This window comes from Micromys minutus, assembly GCF_963924665.1.
Source record: "Micromys minutus genome assembly, chromosome: 30".
Classification (NCBI taxonomy): Eukaryota; Metazoa; Chordata; class Mammalia; order Rodentia; family Muridae; genus Micromys; species Micromys minutus.
The window spans coordinates 20,489,971-20,502,289 of record NC_137965.1 but is presented as its reverse complement, the minus strand read 5'-3'; the positions used below and the strand labels follow the sequence as shown (position 1 = coordinate 20,502,289).

General features: G+C 42.7%; 1 protein-coding gene across 2 annotated transcripts in view; it reads left to right on the top strand.

The window, feature by feature from the left end:
* PRKN (parkin RBR E3 ubiquitin protein ligase) overlaps positions 1 to 12,319 on the top strand; it is a 1,122,166-nt gene that overhangs the window by 1,070,307 nt on the left and 39,540 nt on the right. For both annotated transcript variants that reach the window (XM_080941626.1, XM_080941625.1), the window contains exon 10: positions 7,642 to 7,725. In XM_080941626.1, coding sequence (XP_080797752.1) covers positions 7,642 to 7,725 — 84 coding nt within the window. The remainder of the gene's footprint in view (positions 1 to 7,641; positions 7,726 to 12,319) is intronic.

The following is a 12,319-nucleotide window of genomic DNA, read 5'->3' as shown; positions in this document are numbered from 1 at the left end:
GGAAAAAAAAACCCACACGTGCTTGCTTTATACTTTTGATGTTTCCTCACACCACAAAGAAGGGTCCTATGGTGGCATTTGATTCCCTCCTAGTCTTTTAAGATAGAACTTCAGATCTCCAAAAGAAAAATAGGCGGCACATGACAGAATGCTTTTAATACAGATACAATTGTGACAGGAAATGGGTACAAAGAGGTTTGGGATTTCATGTAGAGATCATTCATCAACATTAAGAATCAAAATCTGATTTTAAGGGTCAGTGCTTGTAGGTGCCAACTGGCTCTGACCTGCATTGATCAGTGGCCCTTGACTGTCCCAATTGCATGAGAAGCTATTCACTGGGTTCACCATTGTGTTTCCAAAGAAAAAATAAACATTTTTCCACAGAGTGTCCATTATGGACATATGAGAAACAAGACTGGAACATCAATCATATAATAGCTCCGCCACTATCATACTGACAGATTAGCACCATGGGCACATTTTTCAGCTCCATGGTGTTAATGGTCTGAGAGCTGATATAAGCACGTGCCGCCACTCCCAGCTTATGCAGTGCTGGCATCCAACCCAGGGCTTCCTGCATCCCAAGCATTCAACCAACTGACCTACATCCCCAACTACGCTTTGGTTTGGTTTAGTTACAGGGTCTCACCACAGTGTAACCAAGAACTCACTGTATAGACCAGGATGGTCTGAAACCCATAAAGATCCACCTATTTCTGCCTCCTGGGGGCTTGAAGGCATGCACCACAAAACCAAGTTATGTTTCTAAATGTAAATATCTTAACGAACTATTTTGCGAATTGGAGCATGCTGTTTTTTCACATAATTTTAAACGCAGTCATGCATTTTGTCATGATGAGCATATGACCTGCGATCATGCCATTAGGTGACATTGTCGTTGTGGAAACATCATGCATGGGTTGTAGTTATAAACTAAAGGGTGCAGCCTCTGGCAGACCTAAGGGCTAGGGTACAGCCTATAGTGTCTGGCTACGTATCTGCACAGCATGCTACTGTGTTGAAGACTATAAGCAGATGTCACCCAGTGGCAGGCATTTGTCTATCTAAATATATGTCAACATACAAAGATCCAATAAGAACACAATAAGAACACAATGAACGGTTTTAAAACAGCATTTCTACTTAGGGCACTGACATAGGACAGAGCTTAATAGGCATGAAGTTGGCTCTAGGTTACAGTGAAGGGCTGTGAGCGTGAAAGTCCAGGACAGCACTGTGAACTGCTGCAGATTTCAGACACACTGTGCGCACGTGTGCACACACATGCACACTCATGTGCACATACACACACATTGTTCTTTTTTCAACATTAAATCGACTTTAGCTTAATATATGTATTTTTAAACATACGTGTTGCATTATAATAACTAATGTAAAAATACACCATGCCACACTAGTACCAGCTACTCTCTGCTCCCCGAGGTCTCTCCACCCCCACGGCTAGCCCCACGTAGCAACCACCTATCTCTCAGGTCTCTTGCTGTGGACTCTGCTCAGTCACAATTCCCAGTAACCGGGTAAAATCAAAACTCTTGGGGCTTGTAATTTATCAATCAGATTTATGTCAGTAAATTCTCACCCCACAAAACGTCCACATAATAAACTCAGGGCCAATTGATATTGCTATAAACCGCTCACCTAGATAAGACAAACGGTCCTGTAATAATTCATCCCTTATAAGATATTCATAGCTACCTGTGGCTATTTAAAGCCACACAGATCTGGGTCGTCCTTCTCTTCCTCCATCTTCTGCCTTCTCCAGGAGACTGCCATCTCACCCGGGGCCTTTTGGTTCACTACATCTTGTACCCCAAAAATCTCTCTCCGTCCCAAAAGTTTCAAGTCTTGTTTTTCCTTCTCTCCACCCCCCTCAACCCCAACCTGTAAATCCTGCCTACTTCTTGCCCAGTGAATGGTCCCCTGAAGTCTTTATTCATTAGGGGAAGGTCCTTGCCACACATAAGCCTACTATATAAAACATTTTCTTTACGTTTATGTCTTTATTCTATAAGCGTTTTTATACATTATTTTTAAGTGTCTTAAGTTAAAACTGTAGGATTCAAACACACCCTTTGGCCTTGGCCTGCCCACCCCCAGGGTTAAAGGTCGTCAGTGTCACCGTCTTACCATGTTTCGCCTTGCCTCACCTCACAAGATCTCCAAGGATGGTGGCATAGCACTGTCCCCGCCAACGGAGTCAGAACTTTGTTCTGTGTCTTTTCCTGGCAGGCCTTACTTTTTTTACAGGCTATGTTCATGTCGCTTTGCTCAGCCTGATTACTCCGGTCCCGCAAAGACTTTTCTTGTGAGTGCAGAACCGTATCCTCTCTCTCAGTAACAGCCCATTACTGTTGGGGTGCTTCTGATAAACCCATTGGTTTTATCTCCTGCTGTCTCTCCCCCACCTCCACACTTCTTCAGTGATGTACTTCCCGGTGCTGGGACTTCTGAGGCATAACTCAAACATAACTGTGTTGCATGTAACCACACTCCATGTGCTAACTGTGAGGGAAAAACGGGATTCTGTGCTAGCAAAAACTCAGCTCTTACTAACTAGAAAGCGATGAATTTATTGGATTTTGGGCTTTATTAAGTAGCAGAAGGTGTTTTTTTTTTTTTTTTTAACCTCTTCTCGGGCACTTAGGATACGTTTATCCTCTCAACTAAGAGACAGTGAGACACAGTCTCCTTGGCTTGGACATGTGCTAGAGATAACATTGATTCTCTTACATTCCTGCTTTCCTCTACAATCTGGTTCACAGCATTGGGTCTTTGTGTTCACTTGTTCATTGTCAAACCAAAGGAAGCAACCACACTATTCAGACTGATGACCTTCACCCGCACTGGATCCTCTGGAACTGGGGTTACAGACAGTTGTGAGCTGTCACCCAAGCAACAAGTTCTCTTACTTGATGAGGCATCTCCCCTGTGCTAGGTTTTTTTCTTAATGAAAGTACAGTTTTGTAAAGAATGCAGAAAGTTTACATCGTTGTGGGTTTTATGGTCATCTTTTTACAAAAGATGGGGAATGAGATGACTTGGAATTTTTCTGAGACAGCCAGGGCTCCAGCAGAGAGGCACAGCCACCAGGGTAATCACAGAGAGAGAGAGAGAGAGAGAGAGAGAGAGGGAGGGAGGGAGGGAGGGAGGGAGGGAGGGAGGGAGAGGGAAGGAGAGAGAGAGAGAGAGAGAGGGAGAGAGGACAGGAGAGAGAATACCTAAGTAAACACATAGTCACTCACACACATATGTGCTGGTTATACCTATGCACATATGAGCACATATACAGCTCTAAAGACACATTTCACTTATTTGTATCAGGAGACTTATTGCAGGCTTGGCTGACCAGGGTCTGTGATCTGGATAAACCTGCCTCAAATCCACGAACAGGACATGCCTTGGGAAGGACAGGATGAAATTGATGGGCACAGCTTGACCCTGAAGCCCATGTAGCAGATTGAATCCATGCACCCAGATCGCCTAGGGAAATCTCACCAAAAACCAGTACTCTGTCTGTAAAATGTCCTCAGAGGAGTGTGATGGGCTTGTGGGGATTGTGGCCCAACCAACTTTGTATATGAAGCCGCCATCATGGGTGTTCCTATGGCCATGTGTTTGACCCTTCTAGTGAAGCCTAACAGTGCAACAGGGTTCAGAGAGCCAGAAGAATAAATATGGATCACGTCTGTAAATTAATTTGTTTGTTTGTGACAGGGTTTCTCAGCATAGCCCTACCTGTCCTGAAAGTCAATCTGTAGACCAGGCTGGCCTCAAACTCAGAGATCTGCCTAGTTCTGCCTCCGTCCCATGTGCTACTGCCCCTGGCACTATTTGTCTTATTATTATTATTATTATTATTATTATTTATTATTATTATTATTTTCCATAGCTGAGAAGTGAACCCAAGGCCTTGAGCTTGCTAGTCAAGCTCTCTACCACTCAGCAAAAGCTCCAGCCCTACACTTGTGTAACTTTAGAAAGGTGTATAAATCAGGTGGGATTGCACGTACCCATAAACATGCTACATGTAAGCACATGGGAAGCTTGAGCAGAGTCTGGGCTATGTAGTGTGAGTCTAAGCCTGACTGCACCACATGATGAGACCTTGTCTTGGAAAAACTTACATATTTCAATTTTAAAAAGCAAAACGAAATGCTATAGAAGTCGTTGGTGATTTGAAATCAAGACAAGGCGATCAGGAAAGGCAAGCTGTGTAAATGGACCATAGTCATTTCTTTCCATTTAGCTGACTTCTGCTCCAGAGGTTTGGAAGGGCAGTGTGCAAGGAGCATAGGTGAGGCCGTGGTTAACACACATAGATGCCTGTGTAAAATAGCAGCTTTCCATGCCACAGGGGAGAGAAAACCCCATAAGCCCCTGTGGGAGACAAACTGACCAACAGTGGAACTATGGGTGGGGTCTGTCTGTCTGTCTTCTCCCAAAGAAGCTTTCCCTCCTGACATAATGTCAGCACCAGCAGAGTGTCTGCACTGGTCCACAAAATCATCCCAAGGAGTTCTGTCCCTGGATGAGAGTGGGGTCAGAGTAAAGCTTAACCCCAAATTTGACCTACTTAGTGAGACCTTATCTCAAAAAAAAAAAAAAAAAAAAAAAAAATCCAGCTTCTGGAAATGACGGTATAGAAGGACGGCATCTTGTTAAATAGGAATCAATTGCAATGAGTTGGTTTCAACGAAGATGTTCATAAAAGCATTCAGATGGATGTGGCTGTTGTTAATGCTGGAGAGATGGGAGAGGGCCAGTTCCAGGGATTTAAGAAAAAAATCTGTGGGCCTTGTAATTCTTTTTCAAAAATGAAGTTCCTTTTACTTTTAGACATTTAAGAATAAAATATTGGTGCTGGAGAGATGGCTCAGTGGTTAAGAGCACTGACTGCTCCTCCAGAGGTCCTGAGTTCAATTCCCAGCAACCACATGGTGGCTCACAACCATCTGCAGTGGGATCTGATGCCCTCTTCTGGTGTGTCTGAAGATGGCTATAGTGTAATCATATATTAAAGTAAATAAATAAATCTAAAAATAGCTACAGTCTATCCAATTCATACATATAATAAATAAATCTAAAAAACAGCTATAGTGTATTCATATACATAAAATAAATAAATCTTAAAGAAAGAATAAATATTCCCCACTGTTAACAAACAAGAGAAAGAGAGAGAGAGAGAGAGAGAGAGAGAGAGAGAGAGGCCCACTGCCAGCGAGTTTTATGTGTATCTGAATGTCTGCATGGTTTTCGGAGAGTAGCAGAGAAACCGAGCATTGTATACAGGTTCCTATCACTGCAGGGAGGACCTGGGGGCTGGGGGAAGAGGCAGCTAGGGGGGTCTGTGGTTTCACAGGAATGACACCAAGTTATTCATTCATAGAGGCTTCTAGATGTCAGTGGTCACTGTATTTTACTCAAAATTTTACAACCAGCCCTGTGAGTCTTCCGTGGCACCCTGGGATGCCTTCGAGCATGGTTTAGAAACCGAAACCCTTCCCATTTGAAACAACCGCCTTATTGAGTGTTTGGAATAGCGTGATCACAAATCTCCCAAACACTTTCAAGACCAAAGTAGGCCCTTCTAGACCAATGGTCCCCAACCTTCCTAAAGCTGTCTTTAATATAGCTTCATGCGGTGACATCCCCTTCCCCGACCCCCGCCAGCCATAAAATTATTTTTGTTGCTACTTCACAAATGTAGTTTTGCTACTGTTTGGAATCACAAAGTAAATATCTGGGTTTTCTGGTGAGGATCATTTGACACCCCCACCCCAAAGGGGTGCAGACCCACACGTGGAGAATCGCTGTTCTAGATGGTTTCTCAGCATATGTAGAACAGACTCTCATCATTAACTGGAGAGAGTTCCTTGGAATAGGAGCAAATTAATGTCACTACCAGCATATTCGCCCAACATTTTCATCCTCCCCACAGCTGTCGCGGCATGGAGGCTTTCGTCTGTGTGTGTTGTCTTGGTTTTTCTTTTTTCACTTTTTCTCATTCTTTTTTTCTTTATGGTTCCTTTCCCACCGTACCGGTGAATTTAATGTCTTTGCGTCAGGAGAGGCCCATTTATTCTGACAAACTGATCAACCTCCAGGGTGTTCGTGCACCATGAAACTGATTTTATATCTCATCCCCTGGCTAATAAGATGTGAAGAGCTTTCTCTGTCACACCAAGAGATCAGACTAGCTTCCCTGGAAGTGGCGGGGGAGTCGCAGCCAGCTCTCTGTGACTGAGCCAGCTGAGCATGCCAAAGCTGAAGGGTGGGGTGGGGCCAACGAGGAGATTCCTGCTCTCTAAACAGAAAGAGGGACCTTCAGAGGTGGCAGTAATTCGCTGTATCCATTGGGGATAAATACAATATTGGGGCATAGAGTCTGGCAGTGCTGGAAATCTGCGAGGAGACCCCTGCAACTTTCCCACCAACTTAGGCTTCGAAGTGAAGATAGCATTCCATCACTCTTGAGGTCAGCCTTTCCGCTGTGAGAAGTACGAGCCTGGACCCCAAATCTAACACCTTCAAAAATCTGAATGCCTAAACACTGCCCTAATGGCACCGGAAGGACGTTCTACTACACCTGGCCTCCTGCGATGGGACACAGTCAAAATACAGGCCTGGGACCAGACACATGGCTCGGGTTCAATTTCCAACACTCAACTGCCTCTAACTCCAGTTCCAGGGATCTGATAGCCTCTTCTGGCCTCAACAGGTACACACGCAGGCAAAATATCCAAACACATAAAATTATTAAAATTTAAAAGCAACAGGTATACTAAAAAAAAAAAAAAAAAAAAAAAAGCATGAGATTTCCATCAAACTGAGTAAGGCATATATTAAATAGTGTGCCTTGATTTGTGTTCAATCCCCCTAAGTCTTTCACTAGCCACATATATAGATATAGATATAGATATAGATATGATATATATGAATATTTATGTGTGTATACATGTTAATGTATGAATAAATGTGAGTGTGTGTGTGAATATGTATGCATGTGTGTGCATGTGCAAACATTCTGAAATCTGAACAATAATGCCAAATTTGAATTAAATCTGGTCCCAAACATCTTGGACAAGGGGATGTTCAGCCTGCAGCTAAGAAGTCTCCTTGCATGGTGAAGGTGTTGTGAGGAGAGATCACATTGGGCTGGTGTTTCTCCTGAATCCCAGAGAAGCAGCTGATATCCTTTGAAAACAAAGTCGGGGCTGTTGGCAGATGAAAACTACAGCAAATGCCCAGCTGATATCCTGTCACATGAGCTTAAGGACTCCCGAGCCTCTGAGAGGCTTCTGAGAGTCCCAGGCCTTCGGTGGCTTTCCTATGGTATCACAGGTATCAGGTAGATGATGACCCTAGTTCAGCGAGTCACAATGCGGAGCCATCCTCAGCCACTGCAGCAGCCTTGGACATGGCTGAGATACTCATGGTTCATCTCTAACCCTGCTGAGGGGCACAGAACACTCCCTAACAGCGAGCAGACCCATCGAAGTATAAGCCGATCCCACCTTGCAGACAGTTAATTTGGCCCAGAAGCCATCACTCAAGCCAGAGACCACCGTGGAGTTCAGAATGCAGTGCAACGTTCTGACACGTGTTGTTCCCTTGCAGTTTGTTTTCTGCCGGGACTGCAAGGAGGCATACCATGAAGGGGAGTGTGACTCACTGTTCGAAGCCTCGGGGGTGACATCTCAGGTAAGAGCGATTCCCTCATCCTGATGAGTGATGCCTGGCACCCTGGCAAGCAGCACCCCTGTGCGGGTCACATGAAGTCAGCTCCACCGTGAAAGTCTGAGGAAACCTTAAAGTGAGTGAGCCTCTGGCTTCCGCAGGATTATCCCCACTCATGGAGCACTGTGTAGCTTTCCCAGGTGGGTCTATTCTGGATCCCTGATAGCTTCTCTCCCTGGGGAGTATGGAATAAGGATGAGATACACCAGTGTGATCAGAGGGGACTGGGTTAAGGCAACTGAACAGTTTCTACATCAGAAAAATCAACACTGCCTCTGCTTTTATTTTATTTCGTTATATGATGCCTTTGTTGTAAGTGTGCCATTCTCAAAGCAAGACAGTGTAGATAGGTGACATCTGTCACAATTTCAGAAAGTTAAATGCACCTGGCAGGCTGACAGAAATTACCTCTGCGTGCACAGATGTTCCTTGCTTGTGATGGGGTGACATCTCAAATAAACCCATCATAAGCCACAAATATTACAAAGTCAAAGATGCTTTGAAAGACTCTAACCTACAGAACATCCCACCTTAGGCACAAGGCATACTGTAGGGTCTTAATTGCTAGCCCCGGCAGTCACCAGGCCAGGTAGAAGTTGCCATGACCACCACACAGCATCACTATAGAGGATGCAAGCTTGCAGAAAAGTTTGGGGGAAAGGTCAAAGCACAGAAGCCCAAGTAGAGTGACTAATGAACACGTCTCACTTTTGCACTGTTTTGAAGAATCAACACTGAAGCACACATGGTAAATCAGGGATGGTATGTAATCAATACACTGTATGTATGCAGTGACTACATATCACATACTATCACATGCAAGGAAACAGCTACGAGTTTCCATCCGTCTCAAAGACAACGCTAAACTGTGTCTTCATCCTGACTGAGGAGAGAGCACGTTTCCTGAACCTCGTCCGCTAATGAGCCACACAAGGCTTAGGAAATGCAATCTTGTGTCCTTTCATTTATTAATTATGATCAATCAAACCTTAGGACAGAGGAGCTTGGGGACTTCCTCGAAGTTGATAAATTTGCTTGTCACTTTTCTCTCAACACTGCTTTTGACAAGGAATCAAACACAAAACCTAGGCAAACAGATAACCCTGTCTCATTGATAAGAACCTAGTGAGTAGGCATGGACATTTCAGAGCATTTCAATTATACAGTAGGGAACCTGACAGTACTGGATGATTGCAAGTGAGTGCAGAGAGAAGTGTATCTCTGGGAGGGATTGTGCAGCTGTGTTTGCCCAAAATTAACATAACTAAATAAATATAATTAGTACACTTGGGTCTTCTCATAAGATCCTCCATTGTTGACCATCAGCATATCAGTAGACTTAGGAGTGAACTCTATTTATATAGTCAAGGAGACAACTGTGTCTCCTGTTCATTTATTTCAGCTCAGGGATACTCAAGTTCAAGCTCACTGGGTACAGAAAGCAGGAATAATAATTGCCTTGGAACCCATGCCTTGAGATCTTTGTAGCACAGGATGATGAAGCAAGAGGCCCTGTGAAATGAGAATAACTAAGCAATTTACATCCATCAGTGCTCCAGTCATTAGCTAGAGCTTCCAAGATGTGAGATTCTATTTGAAAATGAGGAACAATCTTACTTACCCTTAAGCTGCCCAGGTTCCTGATTCTCCCAATAATCACAATCATCCTTTAAGAGAGAACAACCAACCTTGGTTTTTAAGTTTTTTTTAAGTCATTATAACCTTAATATCTAAGCAATATAAACAGGGTAATGAGCATTAAAGATGACCTTAGGTTCATATGACCAGCACCAAGGGACTGTACCCATTATACCTTCAGTGCATGTTAAATGGAACATTTGTATGGGTCAAGAAGCCTGCTAGACTAGCTGGCAAAATGTAGATGAGTGTGTTTCCCCTCAGAAGGTTGGAGGGGAGTCATGGGAGAGAACTAAAAGACCAGCAATTACATCAACTGCTAGCCAAAGCTCAGCAAATATGTACCTTTGTATAACACTTCCCTGAAAGTCATGGAAAGTGGTTCTGGGCTTTTCAAAGTGAAGTACTAGATTCTCGACACTAAACACTACTGTGGAAGACAGCATTTGTGGGCATAGGTACAAGTCTTCTGAATCTCAGGGATAAAGCCTGCATTTAACTGGGATAAAGAAATGATAGCATGCACTAGGAATATATGTGTTAATAAATGGCTTGCAAATGTCCCTTCTAATTCTGAGCCTCATTACAACATTTTGTGTTAGACATTTATCATAGGCAAGGTGGTTGGGTCAGGGGAAAGCCACCCAAGGGTGTAAGGCTGGTACCATCAGGTGACTGTTGACCAAGCCTTTGGGAGCTGTGCCAAAGACCACTTTCTCCCCAGGGAAGCACCGATGTTACCTCTCAGCTGTCTTTTGTGGTTACTCTGCACAGAGAAAAGAGGGGTATTACTTATCGACTGGCAAAATACTCCTCCAGGAATGGTAAATTCAGACATAGTCGGGAACAGGAATTGTTTTGAAACAACACTGAATCAACTCAGATACCTCACAATATTTTGATAATGCAATAATATATTTCATTTTTCTTCTTCAGCTTTCCCTACTAAAACAAACATAACAGCAAAAGTCAAAGCGCTGACCTACAAGTACAGTCATCCACAGCTCACAACACCCTGTCACAGGGTACCATAGTAACATGTAACAGTCATATGGGATATATGTGTAGCAGATGGTTTTTCTTTTTTTTAATGACTTTATTTTACAAAACAAAGATAAATGTACAGATTTTAAACATTTTTTGCTTAAAATTATACATTTTTGTCAGTACTGTTTTTTCAGATATTAAAATAATTTTTACATAAAACTCTGTGAATATATTTTTTAGTCAGTACTTGATTTTTTCAAGGGCTTGACAGTATGCATTGAAAACCTAATAGTTACAATGAGCATAAAGTACATGCAAAACAAAACGCAACATGGAAATAGTCAAAGTCTTCTTGTTTTGTAAATATATATATTTTTTTGTTTTCTTTATTTCTTGGACTTCATACAGTCTGTGAGTTGTTTCTGGGGGAGTGCAAGCCTCTGGGGTTAGCATCCCAATATCAGTGACTGCATATTATGTCTGTTCTTTTGTGACTGGGTTATCTCACTCAGGATGATATTCTCTAGATGCAGCCATTTTCTTAAGAATTTGGTTAAGTCATTGTTTCTGGTGGCTGAGTAGTATTCCATTGTAGCAGATGGTTTTATCTACAATGCCAGTGAGTCTCTCTCTCTCTCTTTCTCTCTCTCTCTCTCTCTCTCTCTCTCTCTCTCTCTCTCTCTCTCTCTCTCTCACACACACACACACACACACACACACACACACACTCACCAGTTATTCTTAAAATGCCTTGGCTAACTTGATAACTGGGCACTCCTAAACCTTCCTCTGCTACCACAGGCCCAGTCATGGAAGTGTCCAGAAGCTGCTTACCTGAAAACTCACATGGCTGGTTGGCCTTTTTCTTGTGGCTACTACATTCTCTTCTCTCCCGAGTCCTCTCATTTCTCTCTGCATCCTACCTGTGGAGCTCTCAATGTCATACCCCATGCTAAGTCATTGGCTACTGCCATCTTTATTGATAGATCAAAAACCAATTGGGGGCAAGGATCTTCAGCATCAGTAAACACAGATTCCCAATCAAAGCATCAGAACCACCCTCTACATCTCACCTTTTCAGTCCAATTTTAAAACAAAAAAACTCTTCTCTCAGACATAAATTGAGCAGAACCATAACAATCATGTAAATTACAAAGAATTACAAAGTATAATATACAATTAAAATCTAGTCCATCATATTCGTCAGTTAGACAAAGTATTTCACCACCATTCCTAACTTAAAGAGTTACGATTCTATCCCTGAATTATGATTATATTTTTGCCTGTAACACCATCTGAAAGCCATGCTTTCTACTCTATATCGTGTCTCTAATGTTAAACAACTTAAGTTTGCTTATGGGCTAGCCTGGGAAATAAAGGGCAGAATGCTAAAGGTCCAGGTAACAGAAAAGGAGCCTTACTTAAATCTTAGTCTTCAACCCTGTCAGAAATCTGAGAATGAATTAAACATTACCTAGGTATCTAGGAAGCACCAAACAGAGCTTCTCAAATTTAAACAATTGTAGAGACAGCTGACTACCTGGAGAGTGCCCCATTCCTCAAAACATTAGAGCATCACACTTCAGCCTTCTGGTCCAGAATCATCTGATAGACCTTTGTAAAGCAGAATCATAAAGACTTGTTTACCCTGTCTTGGCAGAGCTATCAGTCAACTATTCTGCGTAGTATGTCCATTTTGGACAATATTTTGTCTGTAGATGAAATTGGCAATTTCTGCCCCATGGCTACCTTGCTATAATAAGCAACCTCACCTGGAGGTAAAGATGCTCAGTGCCTTCTTTGAACTGTGAAAGAGGTAATGTCAAGAGCAGACATGTCTCTAGCCAAAACTTCTAATAGTAATGAAATAATTAAATGTCAGATTTTGTAGATTTCTGATGGTTTTGAAGACTATGTAAAGTGTATTTAAACT